At 34.5% G+C, this 12299-nt stretch overlaps 2 protein-coding genes, 1 long non-coding RNA gene and 2 other non-coding genes across 8 annotated transcripts; 3 read left to right on the top strand and 2 right to left on the bottom strand.

The window, feature by feature from the left end:
- The first annotated feature begins 140 nt into the window (after positions 1-140).
- On the top strand, positions 141-259 carry LOC112041790 (5S ribosomal RNA). The gene has a single exon (XR_002886567.1). It is a non-coding gene; the product is annotated as a 5S ribosomal RNA (ribosomal RNA).
- A 365-nt stretch (positions 260-624) lies between these two features.
- On the top strand, positions 625-3768 carry LOC147762726 (uncharacterized). Of its 3 annotated transcripts, XR_015333936.1 has the most exons (4): positions 628-905; positions 2318-2410; positions 2520-2593; positions 2816-3768. It is a non-coding gene; the product is annotated as an uncharacterized LOC147762726 (long non-coding RNA). The 3 variants fall into 3 exon arrangements; XR_015333935.1 differs by having other exon boundaries at positions 625-905; positions 2318-2593; XR_015333934.1 differs by lacking the exon at positions 2520-2593 and having other exon boundaries at positions 637-905.
- Positions 3769-4515: 747 nt separating this feature from the next.
- On the bottom strand, positions 4516-8208 carry LOC147762725 (cytochrome b5-like). Of its 2 annotated transcripts, none has more exons than XM_087011321.1 (6): positions 7817-8208; positions 7541-7654; positions 6894-6930; positions 5686-5786; positions 5038-5067; positions 4516-4896 (listed from the first exon to the last, which is right to left on the bottom strand). In XM_087011321.1, exons 2-6 carry the CDS (start codon positions 7646-7648, stop codon positions 4870-4872), a joined length of 303 nt encoding a protein of 100 aa, XP_086867447.1. In that variant the 5' UTR covers positions 7649-7654; positions 7817-8208; the 3' UTR covers positions 4516-4869. The 2 variants fall into 2 exon arrangements, with proteins under 2 accessions (XP_086867447.1, XP_086867446.1); XM_087011320.1 differs by having other exon boundaries at positions 7541-7663; positions 7817-8189.
- A 185-nt stretch (positions 8209-8393) lies between these two features.
- Positions 8394-8512, top strand: LOC112042531 (5S ribosomal RNA). The gene has a single exon (XR_002886566.1). It is a non-coding gene; the product is annotated as a 5S ribosomal RNA (ribosomal RNA).
- Positions 8513-9241: 729 nt separating this feature from the next.
- On the bottom strand, positions 9242-11880 carry LOC106171550 (cytochrome b5-like). Its single transcript, XM_013551951.2, has 5 exons — positions 11601-11880; positions 11026-11062; positions 10201-10292; positions 9762-9782; positions 9242-9438 (listed from the first exon to the last, which is right to left on the bottom strand). Exons 1-5 carry the CDS (start codon positions 11721-11723, stop codon positions 9430-9432), a joined length of 282 nt encoding a protein of 93 aa, XP_013407405.1. The 5' UTR covers positions 11724-11880; the 3' UTR covers positions 9242-9429.
- Positions 11881-12299: the final 419 nt, after the last annotated feature.

Here is a 12299-nt window from a genome sequence, read left to right as displayed (position 1 = left end):
AGAATCATCAAACTAGGTTTACTTAATTGAAGAACTATAAGAGAGCACTTGATTAATATTGACTTAGAACTACGAGGTATTTCAAATTCAACGACTTCCGTTTTCAACGATATATGTTTTAACACACCTGTCTCTCACCTGCCTACGGCCATACCACGTTGAAAACACCGGTTCTCGTCCGATCACCGAAGTTAAGCAACGTCGGGCTAGGTTAGTACTTGGATGGGTGACCGCCTGGGAATACCTAGTGCTGTAGGCTTTTCTTTATTTACTTCTATTTTTATATATAAAATGTTTTTCGTTTTAGTTAAGTACATATATTCACTAAACAATAAGTAAAATGGCCTCTACAAACGTCTAATAGTTATTGATATATTTCAAATTATTGCCTGGTAGATCTGAACAAAACCATACATGAATAACGGCATGGTTTCACTTTCGATTCATCTCGTCATCAAAGTTATTCCTTAAGTCATTTATCCCTCAAAATTTTGGGTTTTGAATTTAAAATAATTAACCCACCCCTGCTTACCAAGAAGATGTCTGATTTTGCGTAGAGTATCGGATCCTTTCACACTTCTCACCATCAGTACACGAAGTAGACAGAATCTAAGACATCTAATTGTATATTAGATCAAGGAGTTATAACAGAAGGAGATTACACGCGTGGGGGCGGAGCCCGTATTACGGTCTCTCATTGGTCGGAATGAATAGAACCCAGAGAACAATGGATGTCTATCTCTGTTACGCTTAATTACTCTCGTTTAAATCTCGTTTGTTAGTATCTGTGCCTTCGTCTGTTGATTTTTGAGGACAGAAACAGAAACGGAGTCCCAAGTTTCTAAAAAATGAGAGAAATACAGAATTTATATGATAGTACGTTGGACAAGGTTTTCAAAAAACAGGTAAGTGCTTTTAAATGCATAACTACACGAAATATGAAGATAAATTGCAACTTTTATGTCGTAGGGTCTCACTGTGTAAGTGTCCAGCTACACGTTGATCTCGCGAGGTGGTGTGTGGAGAATAAATATTGCACGAAAAATATTTCCCACTCATAACAAGTGCCTATAATTATAGTATCAGATGAAGAAAGTTTGGTCTTTATACAGTTACAATTGTTAAGTAATTTGTGGCAATAGCAAAGAATAAAACTTAGGTGCACTTTCAGTAGCCGAATAACAAGCAGATGCTTAAGCCGCCATCTTGTTAATATTTCGAAAAAAAATTACTCCAAAAGACATTTTCCTCCTACTTTTTGAAACTTGTGTCACATGACAGTCATAAAATTTAACTAATTATTATGTGTGCAACACACTTGCTTGAGCAGTATTGTTTATTTTTGCGATTTTACATGTGGTCTAGCTTGGATACGACAATTGACAATTTTCATGAGTTCCGATCAAAAAGTGTTACGCTTGTTACGGCCAAAAGCCTTACCGCTTTTTGTACTTTTCAAATGCAAGATTATAAAAAAATTTGGTGTGTTTAGATTCTTGAACATCTTGGTCGTGGCGTGGTATATATTGCATGGATACTGCTCCAATATTTCTTGAAAAAAATAACCTGATTTGTTCAGAATACCAATTTTTTACTCTAGTGTTATGGGTAAATGTACCATTTTGGCCTTTACCTTTTTCATGTTTAAATCTAAAAAGACTTATCATGACAGTTGGTCATCATTTTTCTTCTCACCATGGTGGGTGGCTTTGGAGTGGTAACTTTGTTGTTAAAGTAAAGTGCTCAGTTTTTTTGACTGGAAAATTTTGCCTCCACCCAGCATTTTCCATCATGGCGGTCTAACAGGAAGTTTGACTTCACAGTGTCTTTGGTATAGTTATTTTTAACTTATTTAGTCTTCTTTTTACATATATATGTTTTAATTCATATTAAACCTTTGAAAAAAGAACACACATGAATACTGGTGCTTCTTAATTTAAAGTCTTAAGGTTTTAAGTTCACCTAGGCTCCACCAATTACTTTACCTGTTATCTCACTACACATCTCTCTTTGAGTCAAGGTGTGTAAGACACACCTTATTGTGTAAGACACCTCTATAATTAAGGGGTACTTGCTTCTCTACTTAAATTATACTTCACTACTTTGGCATGTTAGGTGGCAAGCTTGGATGTTTCAGTTCATTTTAAGAAAGAAGCTTTGCCTTGGTGGTTACAATAGAATAGAACTCTATTAAGGTTTATTCATTACTTGAAATTAAATATTTCATCTTGTAGTGTTGAAACAGAAATTCTCTCAAAATTGATAATGAATTTGACATGCATATCTTAACACTACTCAAGTTTTTTTTCTATTATAGATATGGGAGAAGGCTGCATTGAATATATGAATTATGGTCAGGCTGGAAAAAATTAAAAAATGTCAATGAAAAAAGGAGGTCAGTGTGTCTGGGGTAAGTTACTTTTGTCATAATGCCTAAGATGCATTAAACATTCACTAACAACAGTACCCTTTTTAATTTTTTTTTCAAAATACAACAACCTTGGGCATTTTCCTTTTAGCAACCAGCCTCTCTGAAATCCCCTTTTTGTCCTGTCAGAAGAGTAGGAACCAGGGCGGATTTAAATAATTTCTTGTAATAAGTACAATTTCTTTCAATTTCTTGGGGTTATTAGCTTGTGATCATGAATCTTGATGTTCTATATAAATTTAGTTGTAAAATATCTTTTATGTGGTGAACATTATTTCAGTCAAGTCATAACAAGACATATTAAACTTCACTGCGTAATTCCATAATGTCTACATGGCTACTAGTAGTTCATAATGCTATTATTATGTTTTTTTTTCTAACCTACAGGTTTCTCTCTTTTCTGAGTGGCATGGCATTAGCAAGGCAGAAGAAAAGGCCCTGAAGAAATTCTCACTTGAGTTGTCCTTTTTGGAGAAGAAACTGGATAAGATTGGCCAACAGAGATTGCATTAAATTAATAGTGCTCCTTTATGACATTTTAAAATATTTTCAGTCACCTAACTGACTCTATACATTGCAAAAGTGGACATAAATTTTATGTTACTGTTACGTGGAAAAAAATTCAAAACCTATATATAAATTGTTGAGTGCCATGGTATAACAGTCTACCTGATTGCCAGTGAAATTTCTGTTTCAGTGAAATTTCTTTAAAGCAGTCACTTACTGCTTACTTACCAGTTAATTTTTTCAGCTGTTACATTTTATAAATGTTCTTACTAAGTGTTGTCTTGATCTATAATAACCTTTTGAAAATCCCATGTTTTTTATCCTATTTGTAAGAATTAACCACTTTATCTTCTTGGATTTTTTTTTCATTCGGCCCATTAGATTCTCAGACCTTGCTGGCCTGTAAGTGGAATAGTATCTGGCACAGACTGGTATCAGCAAGTCAGATAAAAAAGAATATAATTATTTCTATTTGCACGGTTGAAAAAAATGCCATCATAGACTGCATAAAACTGGAAAACTGTAGCAACTTAATCATTCTTATGACTTCATTTATTACTGCTTATGTGTAAAATTTTTGTTTTTGTTCTTCTATTGATATAATAAAATGGTTTTACTCACAGATGCTACTTTCATGAGTATAGAGTATAGAGTGCTTGAGTATAGAGTTGACTTAAAAGATATTTTAAGTTAATATAGTAAATAATAGTTTGAAATTCAATATTCTCATCTTTATTTGTTTCACTTTAAAGAGCTCAGTGAATACTAAAATTTCTGATATATTTTGTACATAAATATATTTATGAATGAATAAAAATTATTCTTTATGTATAGCACTGTGCACTTGTTTACCGACAAATATGAACAGATTTTGTACGTGTCAAATAATCCTGAAAAAAAGGGAAATTTCCAAGATAAAGAAATTTATAACGAGTATTCAGTAAACTGACGTGTCGTGGCATTGCCTCAACCTTGGATTAAAATTTTAATTAAATGCATTATAATATTAGAATTATACCGAGTGAGAGAAAAAATACTTTAAGAAATTTAAAACCAGACACAAAGCGTAGGCACTGTCACAATGTATATGTTTATGGGACCCAAGGGCAGGAGGTTCCAAACGTTAATGTATTAATATTATGTCCTTTGGCAGTGAGGACAGACGTTCACTTGAATGTCATTTTCACAAACCACAGTTGGGACGTTTTCTTTTGACTTCTCCTTGGTGATTTTTCACCGGGTTGTGCCATAAAAAAGCCATCTATCACCGACTAAAAAAAGCTCATGGCGACCATCCTCAGTCACCACCTTATAATCGCTTTCTATGATATCGTTCCCTTCCAGCACATCGTCCAAATAATTACCTGTGAAAAAAATCGTCAGCATACAGCGGCGCTTTGACATTACTGATCTCGAATTCTAACGCGAAATAACGCATATGAAATTTATCTCCAAGCTGAGGAGAGCGACGCAGACGAAACCTTGAGACCGGAGGCCCCCCGTAGCTAGCTCCGCCCACCGTAACAGACATCGGACAATAGAGAGGCTTGCGTGTTATCTCCTTCTGTTATAACTCCTTGATTAGATATAAAATTTATTTTATCCGTGAGAATCATACATCGATCATTCCTATACCAGTATATTCAATTATAATCTCAAACCTAACATATGACAGCATTAGACTGAAGTTAAATTGTTACCCATTTTTTTCTTTCTCTTCTTCCTTCCTCCCTTTCTTTCTATCACAACATTTGAATACTTCATCAATGACTGTGCCCATGTATATTGTCAGTATCTCATATGATTCTTTCCATTTCAGTTATGACTGTTTGACCAAAATATGGTCAACAAGTTACACAAAATATGTACAGGATTTATTTTTGTTTTGCTGAGAGAATGATTTACAGCAACTATTTCTTTAGAGCTTAAGTTCATCATGATAAAATGCACCCACTTTCCTCCTGAAAATAAAAATTTGAAATAAATCACACTTTAATTTGACATTTTATTTAAAATGTTTATTACATAAATAATTTCCACTCACAGCAGAAAGGAATAAAATGGTGTAGTATTGTAAATCGGAAGAATAAAAATATTCTTACCTTATTGTTCCCCTGGTCTGCTCTGTCAGCCTGATATTGAAAAAAAAGGACATATGCTATAAAAAAAAAACTATTTTAAATTACCCCCCCCCCCAAAAAAAAAAAAAAAAAAAAAAAAATTGAGAACAAACATTTTAAACTAAATAAAAAAGAAACATCTTTAATCCTAGACAGATTCATAAAGAATTAGGGAAGCTTAAAAGTAATACATCCTGATAATGTTAACAGAGGGATGTGCCTTAAATTTGTGATTTTTCCCCTCCTTCATGTAGCACATACAAGTGAAATTCTCCCTAACCCTTCACTCTGCATTCTACCCCCCCCCCCCCCCCGAAAAATTAATCCTGAACCTGCCAAAAAGGGTCTTGTTTAAAAATAAATAAATAAATAAATAAATAAATAAAAATAATAAAAGTAAATAAATAAATAAAAATTAACCATTATTGGTTTTAATCTTGAGAACAAGTTTATTTTTCTTTAGGATACACCAGCTGTCGTCTAGTTACATATTAATATTTCATATTCGATAACAAAAAATCGTTACTCTTTGTTTTACCAATTTTATACTAATTCAGTAATATATCGCAACCAAAAATGTGTTGTCAAATTGTCCGTCTGTTAAATTCTTCTGTTTTCTAAAACTATTACCTCTGCCAGTACACCTATGAGGTAATCCTTCATGAGTTCTTCAGCATCTGCGGAATGACCGACGTCATGAAAGGCTCGTGTGGCATCAGGCGTGGATTTTCCTGGAACAGTAACGTCAAAATTATCCAATCTGATATATAAAGGGGGTTCCAAGATTATTTGAAGGGGGGGGATATATTTTGGTATTTTAGAGGGTGAACGGTGCTATTTAGTATGGTTTAGGACTAAGATTCAGCTAGAATAAGTCTACAATCTAATTTCAAGAGGGGACCATTGGTGTGAAAAGTTTTTGGTTAACTCAACTTCAATCTCAAGGTGAGGATATAGCAGGGAAGGATTGAGACCCTCTTCTGGTCTTAAGGAAGATGATCAGACTTTCAAGTTTACATTGACTGGTATCTAATTTTTTCTGTCAGAAGACATTCAGAAATGGAGAATGGATCAACAAAGATAATTTGGAAGACTGTCAGAAAATATCTCTGGATCTGCCCCTGTATAGCATCACTGTGTGTGTTATCTAGAAATGCCAGTGGTTTGCTGAAATAAGAACCCTGAGATTCACAGCTCACTTGACATGGAAACACCTCATGCTGATAATAAAGAGGTAAGCTTCCAGAGACCCCTGATACCCAGAGTACACATTCAATACATAAATGCTTCATTTAAAAGAGTAATTCTGGTCTTTACACAATATATATATATATATATATATATATATATATATATATATATACAAACAACTAGACTGAGGAAAACAAATGGTTGTTGATTTAGCTGACAAGTATAGGTAATAACAAAAATGGCAACAATAACCCACTTTTCAGTTCAATTACTGGTTATCTTAAAGTAACAAAGAACAGCATAGGTTTTTTCCTGGTGCTTTCATTTTCTATACCACTTTCATTTTCACCCAGACAGCTGGGCAGTGCAAAATAGAGAATTCCTACCAGCAACTAATTAGGAATTGTAAATGATAGACTGATAAAAATGTACTCTCTAAGGAACACACACGTACACACACACACACACACACACATGCATGCATGCGCACATGCATGTGTTTTTGCATGCATGTAATTTCTGCATGGGTAACAATATGTAGAAAAATAGTAGAATGATACTTTTTGATAAAACATGTACATGTAATATATTATGAAACCCAAAATAAGGGAAGAAAAAAGGAATTGAATACACAAAAGTTATAATACCTGCTTCATCAAGTATTACTTGTGCCCCACCAGGGTGCTGAAATATAGGAATATAAAATGTATAGTTTTATTACAATCACAGGAATAAGTATCAGGTACATGTATTGTGTCTATGAAATAATAACATATAGCCTATGTATATCAAATAATGAAAATAATAAATAAATAAATAAATAATTTTTATATTGCCTGGAGATGTATAATGAATAAATAAACTGCTCCATGAGCTGTACTAACGCTTCAAACAATTTGATAATTGCACTTGTATTAGGCATACAGAGCTGCCTGTATTTTCATATATGCTTCAGCGTGTTTATCCTATTGTTCGAACCGTCAGACAGGGCATAATCCAGTTACAAAAACTCAATTTGTCCACTGTATGCGACATACAAGAGAACTGAAAGGTGTATATAATTATCTTGTCTGCAACATTGATAATAATACACCCTTAATTTGTCTTGTACATGTAAATAGCATGCAGTGAATGACACATGTTGTACAACATAACTGGTACAAATGACCACCTATAGGTATGATGGCAACTAAACTTAATCTAGGCCTAATAAACTCAGGGTGAAAGTCAACTGTGTACGCCCCCCCCCCCCCCCTCCTCCTCTTCCTGAGATCGTTTTGGCTTCTTGCTCTACCTGTTCTTTGAACTCCGTCACATTGTAGACTTTGTGGCCAATGATTATCCACGTTTGTCCCTCCTTGTTCTTTATCAGCACTTGTTCCAGTGGAATAACTTCAGTCATGGCGTCCTGAAAAATCTCCAATGGTAAAAAAGTCACTCCAATATGTTGTAACCGTCCAACCAGTATATATAATAGGTACCAGTGTAACGACGTGCACACGCTGTGATCAAATTTGAAGCGAGTGTTTCTACTGTCAATATCTAATAATTAAACTTATTATAAACTTACCCGTACTCTTCAATGACTTTTGACTTGTTTTCAAAACTGTGTTGTTTCACTTTCTTTACTGACTTTTCCAAGAAAGACCGAGTCTCTGACGCCACTAAAAATTAACAGGAGTAATAAGTGACGATGGCGTTGTGCGGTAAAGTATTCACTGGTTCTGCTTTATGAGTGTGAGTGCGATCACTGTGAGATTGCTTCCTATTTATTATGGATTCTCTGAAGGTTGTCAAGCGAATGTTCGTGTCGAAGCACGGAGTGGGAGATAAAGGTAATCATGATGACGATGATCGGCAAGGGGCGTGACCTCTCCACTGACCTGTGTTCCCTGACCTTCTATGGCCTGTCTTGGCACATGAGCGGTAAAACTGCACCTGTCTAAAACTAGGTCACGTTTTGTTGTATTGATATTGACGTATTGATTTGGGTCGTGTAGGCCAAACAAGAACTTTCAGTTTATTTGGTTTAAGGACTAAAAAAAAAGCTCTTGCTTAATGTTAACTAAATTAGAACTACGAGGTATTTCAAATATAACGACTTCCGTTTTCAGCGATATATGTTTTAACACACCTGTCTCTCACCTGCCTACGGCCATACCACGTTGAAAACACCGGTTCTCGTCCGATCACCGAAGTTAAGCAACGTCGGGCTAGGTTAGTACTTGGATGGGTGACCGCCTGGGAATACCTAGTGCTGTAGGCTTTTCTTTATTTACTTTTTTTTATACAAAAAATGTTTTTGTTTTTTTAATTTAAGATAACTTTTCATATAACAAGAAGTAAGACGACCTCTACATGAATAAAAAATTTCAAATTAATGCGTGGTAGATTTGCACTAAACTATAGATGAATAACGGCATGGTTTCACTTTGATCACTTTCGATCCACCGTGTCATCAAAGCATATACCTTAATCATATATATATATATATATATATATATATATATATATATATATATATATATATATATAATTCTGTGTTTTGAACTTAAAATAATTATTTGAGAGTTCCCTTTGAACGAAGTTGCATTTTATTTGGCAGTTATCAGAAGAATACGCAGCTGATGCGTAACTATTTTGGCAACACCGGTACAGAGATGACATAATCTCTTTCAGGGTGGCAGGTATTATAGGCAAATTTTCCAAAAAAAAAAAAAAAAAAACTTTAGATAAATAGACAGTCATTTGATTCTTTCTCTCTTTTTTTCCCTATAATATCTGCCACCCTGGTAGAGGGTAACACGTCCATGTGTAAGAGGCACGTGTAATCATCTAGCTACTGTAGTCGGCCTCTTATACATAGTTGTATGCAGTGAACGTAGACGTGGACAAAATAACCCCTCCCCCCTCCCCCCGCTTACCAAGAAAATGTCTAATTTAGCGTAGAGTAGGCCTATTGGATTCCTCCGCAGTTCTGTCCATTCAGTCATGCATATGTCTAGTTCACGAAATACGAGGAGTCTAAAAGATCTTTATTTGTATATCAGATATATAATTTATTTCTATGAGATTAATAACACATCCATTCTTTGACATAATATATTGTGATGATGAGATTTCTTAAAAACACCTCGCAGAGCTGCGTTGTTGGATTCTGGCGACCGTCATGGGAAATGTCTATTATTTTTCCTGGAAAATAAAAGAAAAGTTTTATTATGAATATTAATAATAAGGACGCAACGCTTATGTTGCGCTGTTCGTTGCCAAAAGTTTGTTCATTAATGGTTTTGAGATTATTTAACTGAAAGAAACGCGTTGTCTTCACTAACTGATACAGTAATTTACTATAATATTTAAAATGCAGATCTTATTTTGAGAGAGAGAGAGAGAGAGCAGCGTGTGTGAGAGATGGTAGTGTGTGTGTGTGTGTGTGTGTGTGTGTGTGTGTGTCTGAGAGAGAGAGAGAAGTCGGTGTAAGAGTTTGTATGTACGAGAGATACTTTAAGTCTCACCCCTCTGTTGTCTCGATCGTCCTGTAATGACAAATAAACAGAAAATGCTAATCAATATGTTTTAATTAAAATTATTGTTTTCAAAGGTAAGGAAAAGGCATTTCCGTTTTTAAAGAAAAACTATACAAAATCTTTTAAAAAATGAGACTTTATAATAACATATCAAGTTGAATGAGAAATAAAAATAATAATGAAAGTGATGGTTCAGAAAAGAATTTCCGGGGTCCTAGCTCGACAGAGTTGAAATGTATCCATTGTTATTACGAGTGATCGTGTAACATCACATATTACAACAACAAAACGGCCCAAATAACCGACATCTCTGTTATGTCACAGTAAATTTCTTACTAATTAAAAACCACTCGCGTATTTATTGTCTATTTAATTAACATATTTGACTCTGAAAGCTGTAATTCTGATATTTTTTAACAATACCTACCTCGTGTAGAACGCCTATAAGGTATTTGTTCATTAAATTGAGGGCGAACTCTGAGTGGTTGATATACACGAATATAGATGAGGCGTCATCTCCTACAATAAATGTGAATAATTTTTTGTTACATTTGTTTTTATTAAACTTGTCTTGTCATTGCCATTATAAACTGCTTGGTAGGTGGTGTACATGTAATATATCATCGGACAATAATAATAATAATAATAATAATAATAATAATATGAGAGAAAGGTACCATCTCCAGGGTCACAGATTGAGTTTTCACTATATATTCACGGGCGTGTCACTGGTGAATTCATGATAATTTTTTGTGCTGTAGAGAATTGTGTCATGAATTAACCAGAGACCTATCTGTGATTATCTAGCGAAAAATCAATCTGTGACCTTAGGAGGGGGGTACGAGAATGGTATGAAAAAATAATCAAGGGAACACTGCAATATGCAGATACCAGCTGTGAATTCAACGAGGCATGACTTTTATTCCCGCACGTTTTTCTGTTACTAAGCATCGCGATCCCCCTGAGGGTAAGAGATTACCCAGTGGCGGGAGAGGCATGCTAAAGATACAGGTCAGTAGACAGTAATTTCTGAAACTCAGGGCGGTCCTGCTGCGCGAGGGAGCAGAAAAGAAAAAAAAGTGACTCCTCGTGTTAGTGTATTTACACTAGTAATACACATTCCTCTTATTACTGTTAGTGTCTTTACGTTTAAGTCGTGAAACTCTTGCCCGTTTCAAAAGTTAAATTTCTTCTTTCCTTTAATTTTTTTTTTTTTTTTTTTTTGTATTTCAGTGAAAATTGTTCAACTTACCTGAGTATTGATTTAGAATATGCTCACCGCCTGGGTGCTGAAAGAAAAGATAGCATTTAACGTGGTTGTCATCTCTAATATATATGATATAATTAAATAAACTTGTTAAAGGCGTACGGCCTAAAACATTATTACAATTGAGATTTTGCGACCAATTCTGTTCTATTTAATTATCTGCGAGGATGAATGATTGATTTGGCAATTTTAATTCTAGGTCGGTATGAAATGATAGTAGACAAACGGAGGGTGCAAAAACAAGTGATGGAAAAGAAAAAATAAATATGGGAAAATTAGATAATCAAAGCTGCATTTTGTATCAAGACACATGGGTCTCTTCAAAGTTAGACTAAAATTACGTGCAAATACACCGCAATAGTTTACGATATTATAGTAGGCCTACTGGTACAAGCTAATTTTTCAAAGCGTATTTTGGACACGTAAATGAAGCTGCAAACACTAAACAGCTAACCAATGTTGCAGTTATTGGACACAAATTCCTTTTCATACTTATAAACTAATTTCACAATGATTATAAACTAATTTCACGATGATTATTCTCTCTCCCTGTCTCTTACCTCATATTTAAATTCAGTAACATCGTAGACTTTGTTATAAATAATCAGCCACGTTTTCCCGTTTTCGCTCTGTTCTCTGACTTCAGCTGCTCTGTAAACCTTCAAATTCTGAGATTCCGACATTCTGATGTTCCAATCCAACTATAGCAGGTCTAACTTGTAATATATAAAAATAATATAAAAAAATTCAAACTGTATGCTGCTTACTGTCTGTTACATATGTTACATATGTAAAACCAATCTGTGAACTGATACGCGATGTAAGCTTACATATAGTCCTACATGTAATGCTGCATCTGGAAGTCATCAGGTGAGGTGAAGAAGAAAAATACACGCGTCCCTGTAGTTCACTGGCCCGGGCAAAGCTTGAGGACAAGACAAGGATCAGGGTGTTAGCGTCTGGTTTTCATCATGACGGATCCTGGATACACTCACGGCCTGCTTTATAACTAGATTTTGATGTTTTATTTTGAGATTGGAGAAAAAGATATTTGTCAAAAATTGAAAAATTTTAAAAAGAAAATAAATCTTGAACTTTATTTATTCATTTATTTTATTTATTTATTCATTTTAGTTTTAGGGCCACCAGCATTTGCTTGTTTAAGTAAGCAGCGTGTTGATAATAGAGGCTAGTAGGCCTATCGCAAATTTGAATTCTCGTATTATCGTATACCAGGGTGCATATTCCGGTGCTGTTGG

The sequence above is a fragment of the Lingula anatina genome, chromosome 4, assembly GCF_051362555.1.
Source record: "Lingula anatina isolate TDL-2025a chromosome 4, LinAna3.0, whole genome shotgun sequence".
Lineage (NCBI taxonomy): Eukaryota > Metazoa > Brachiopoda > Lingulata > Lingulida > Lingulidae > Lingula > Lingula anatina.
This window is presented reverse-complemented; position numbering and strand designations above follow the sequence as displayed.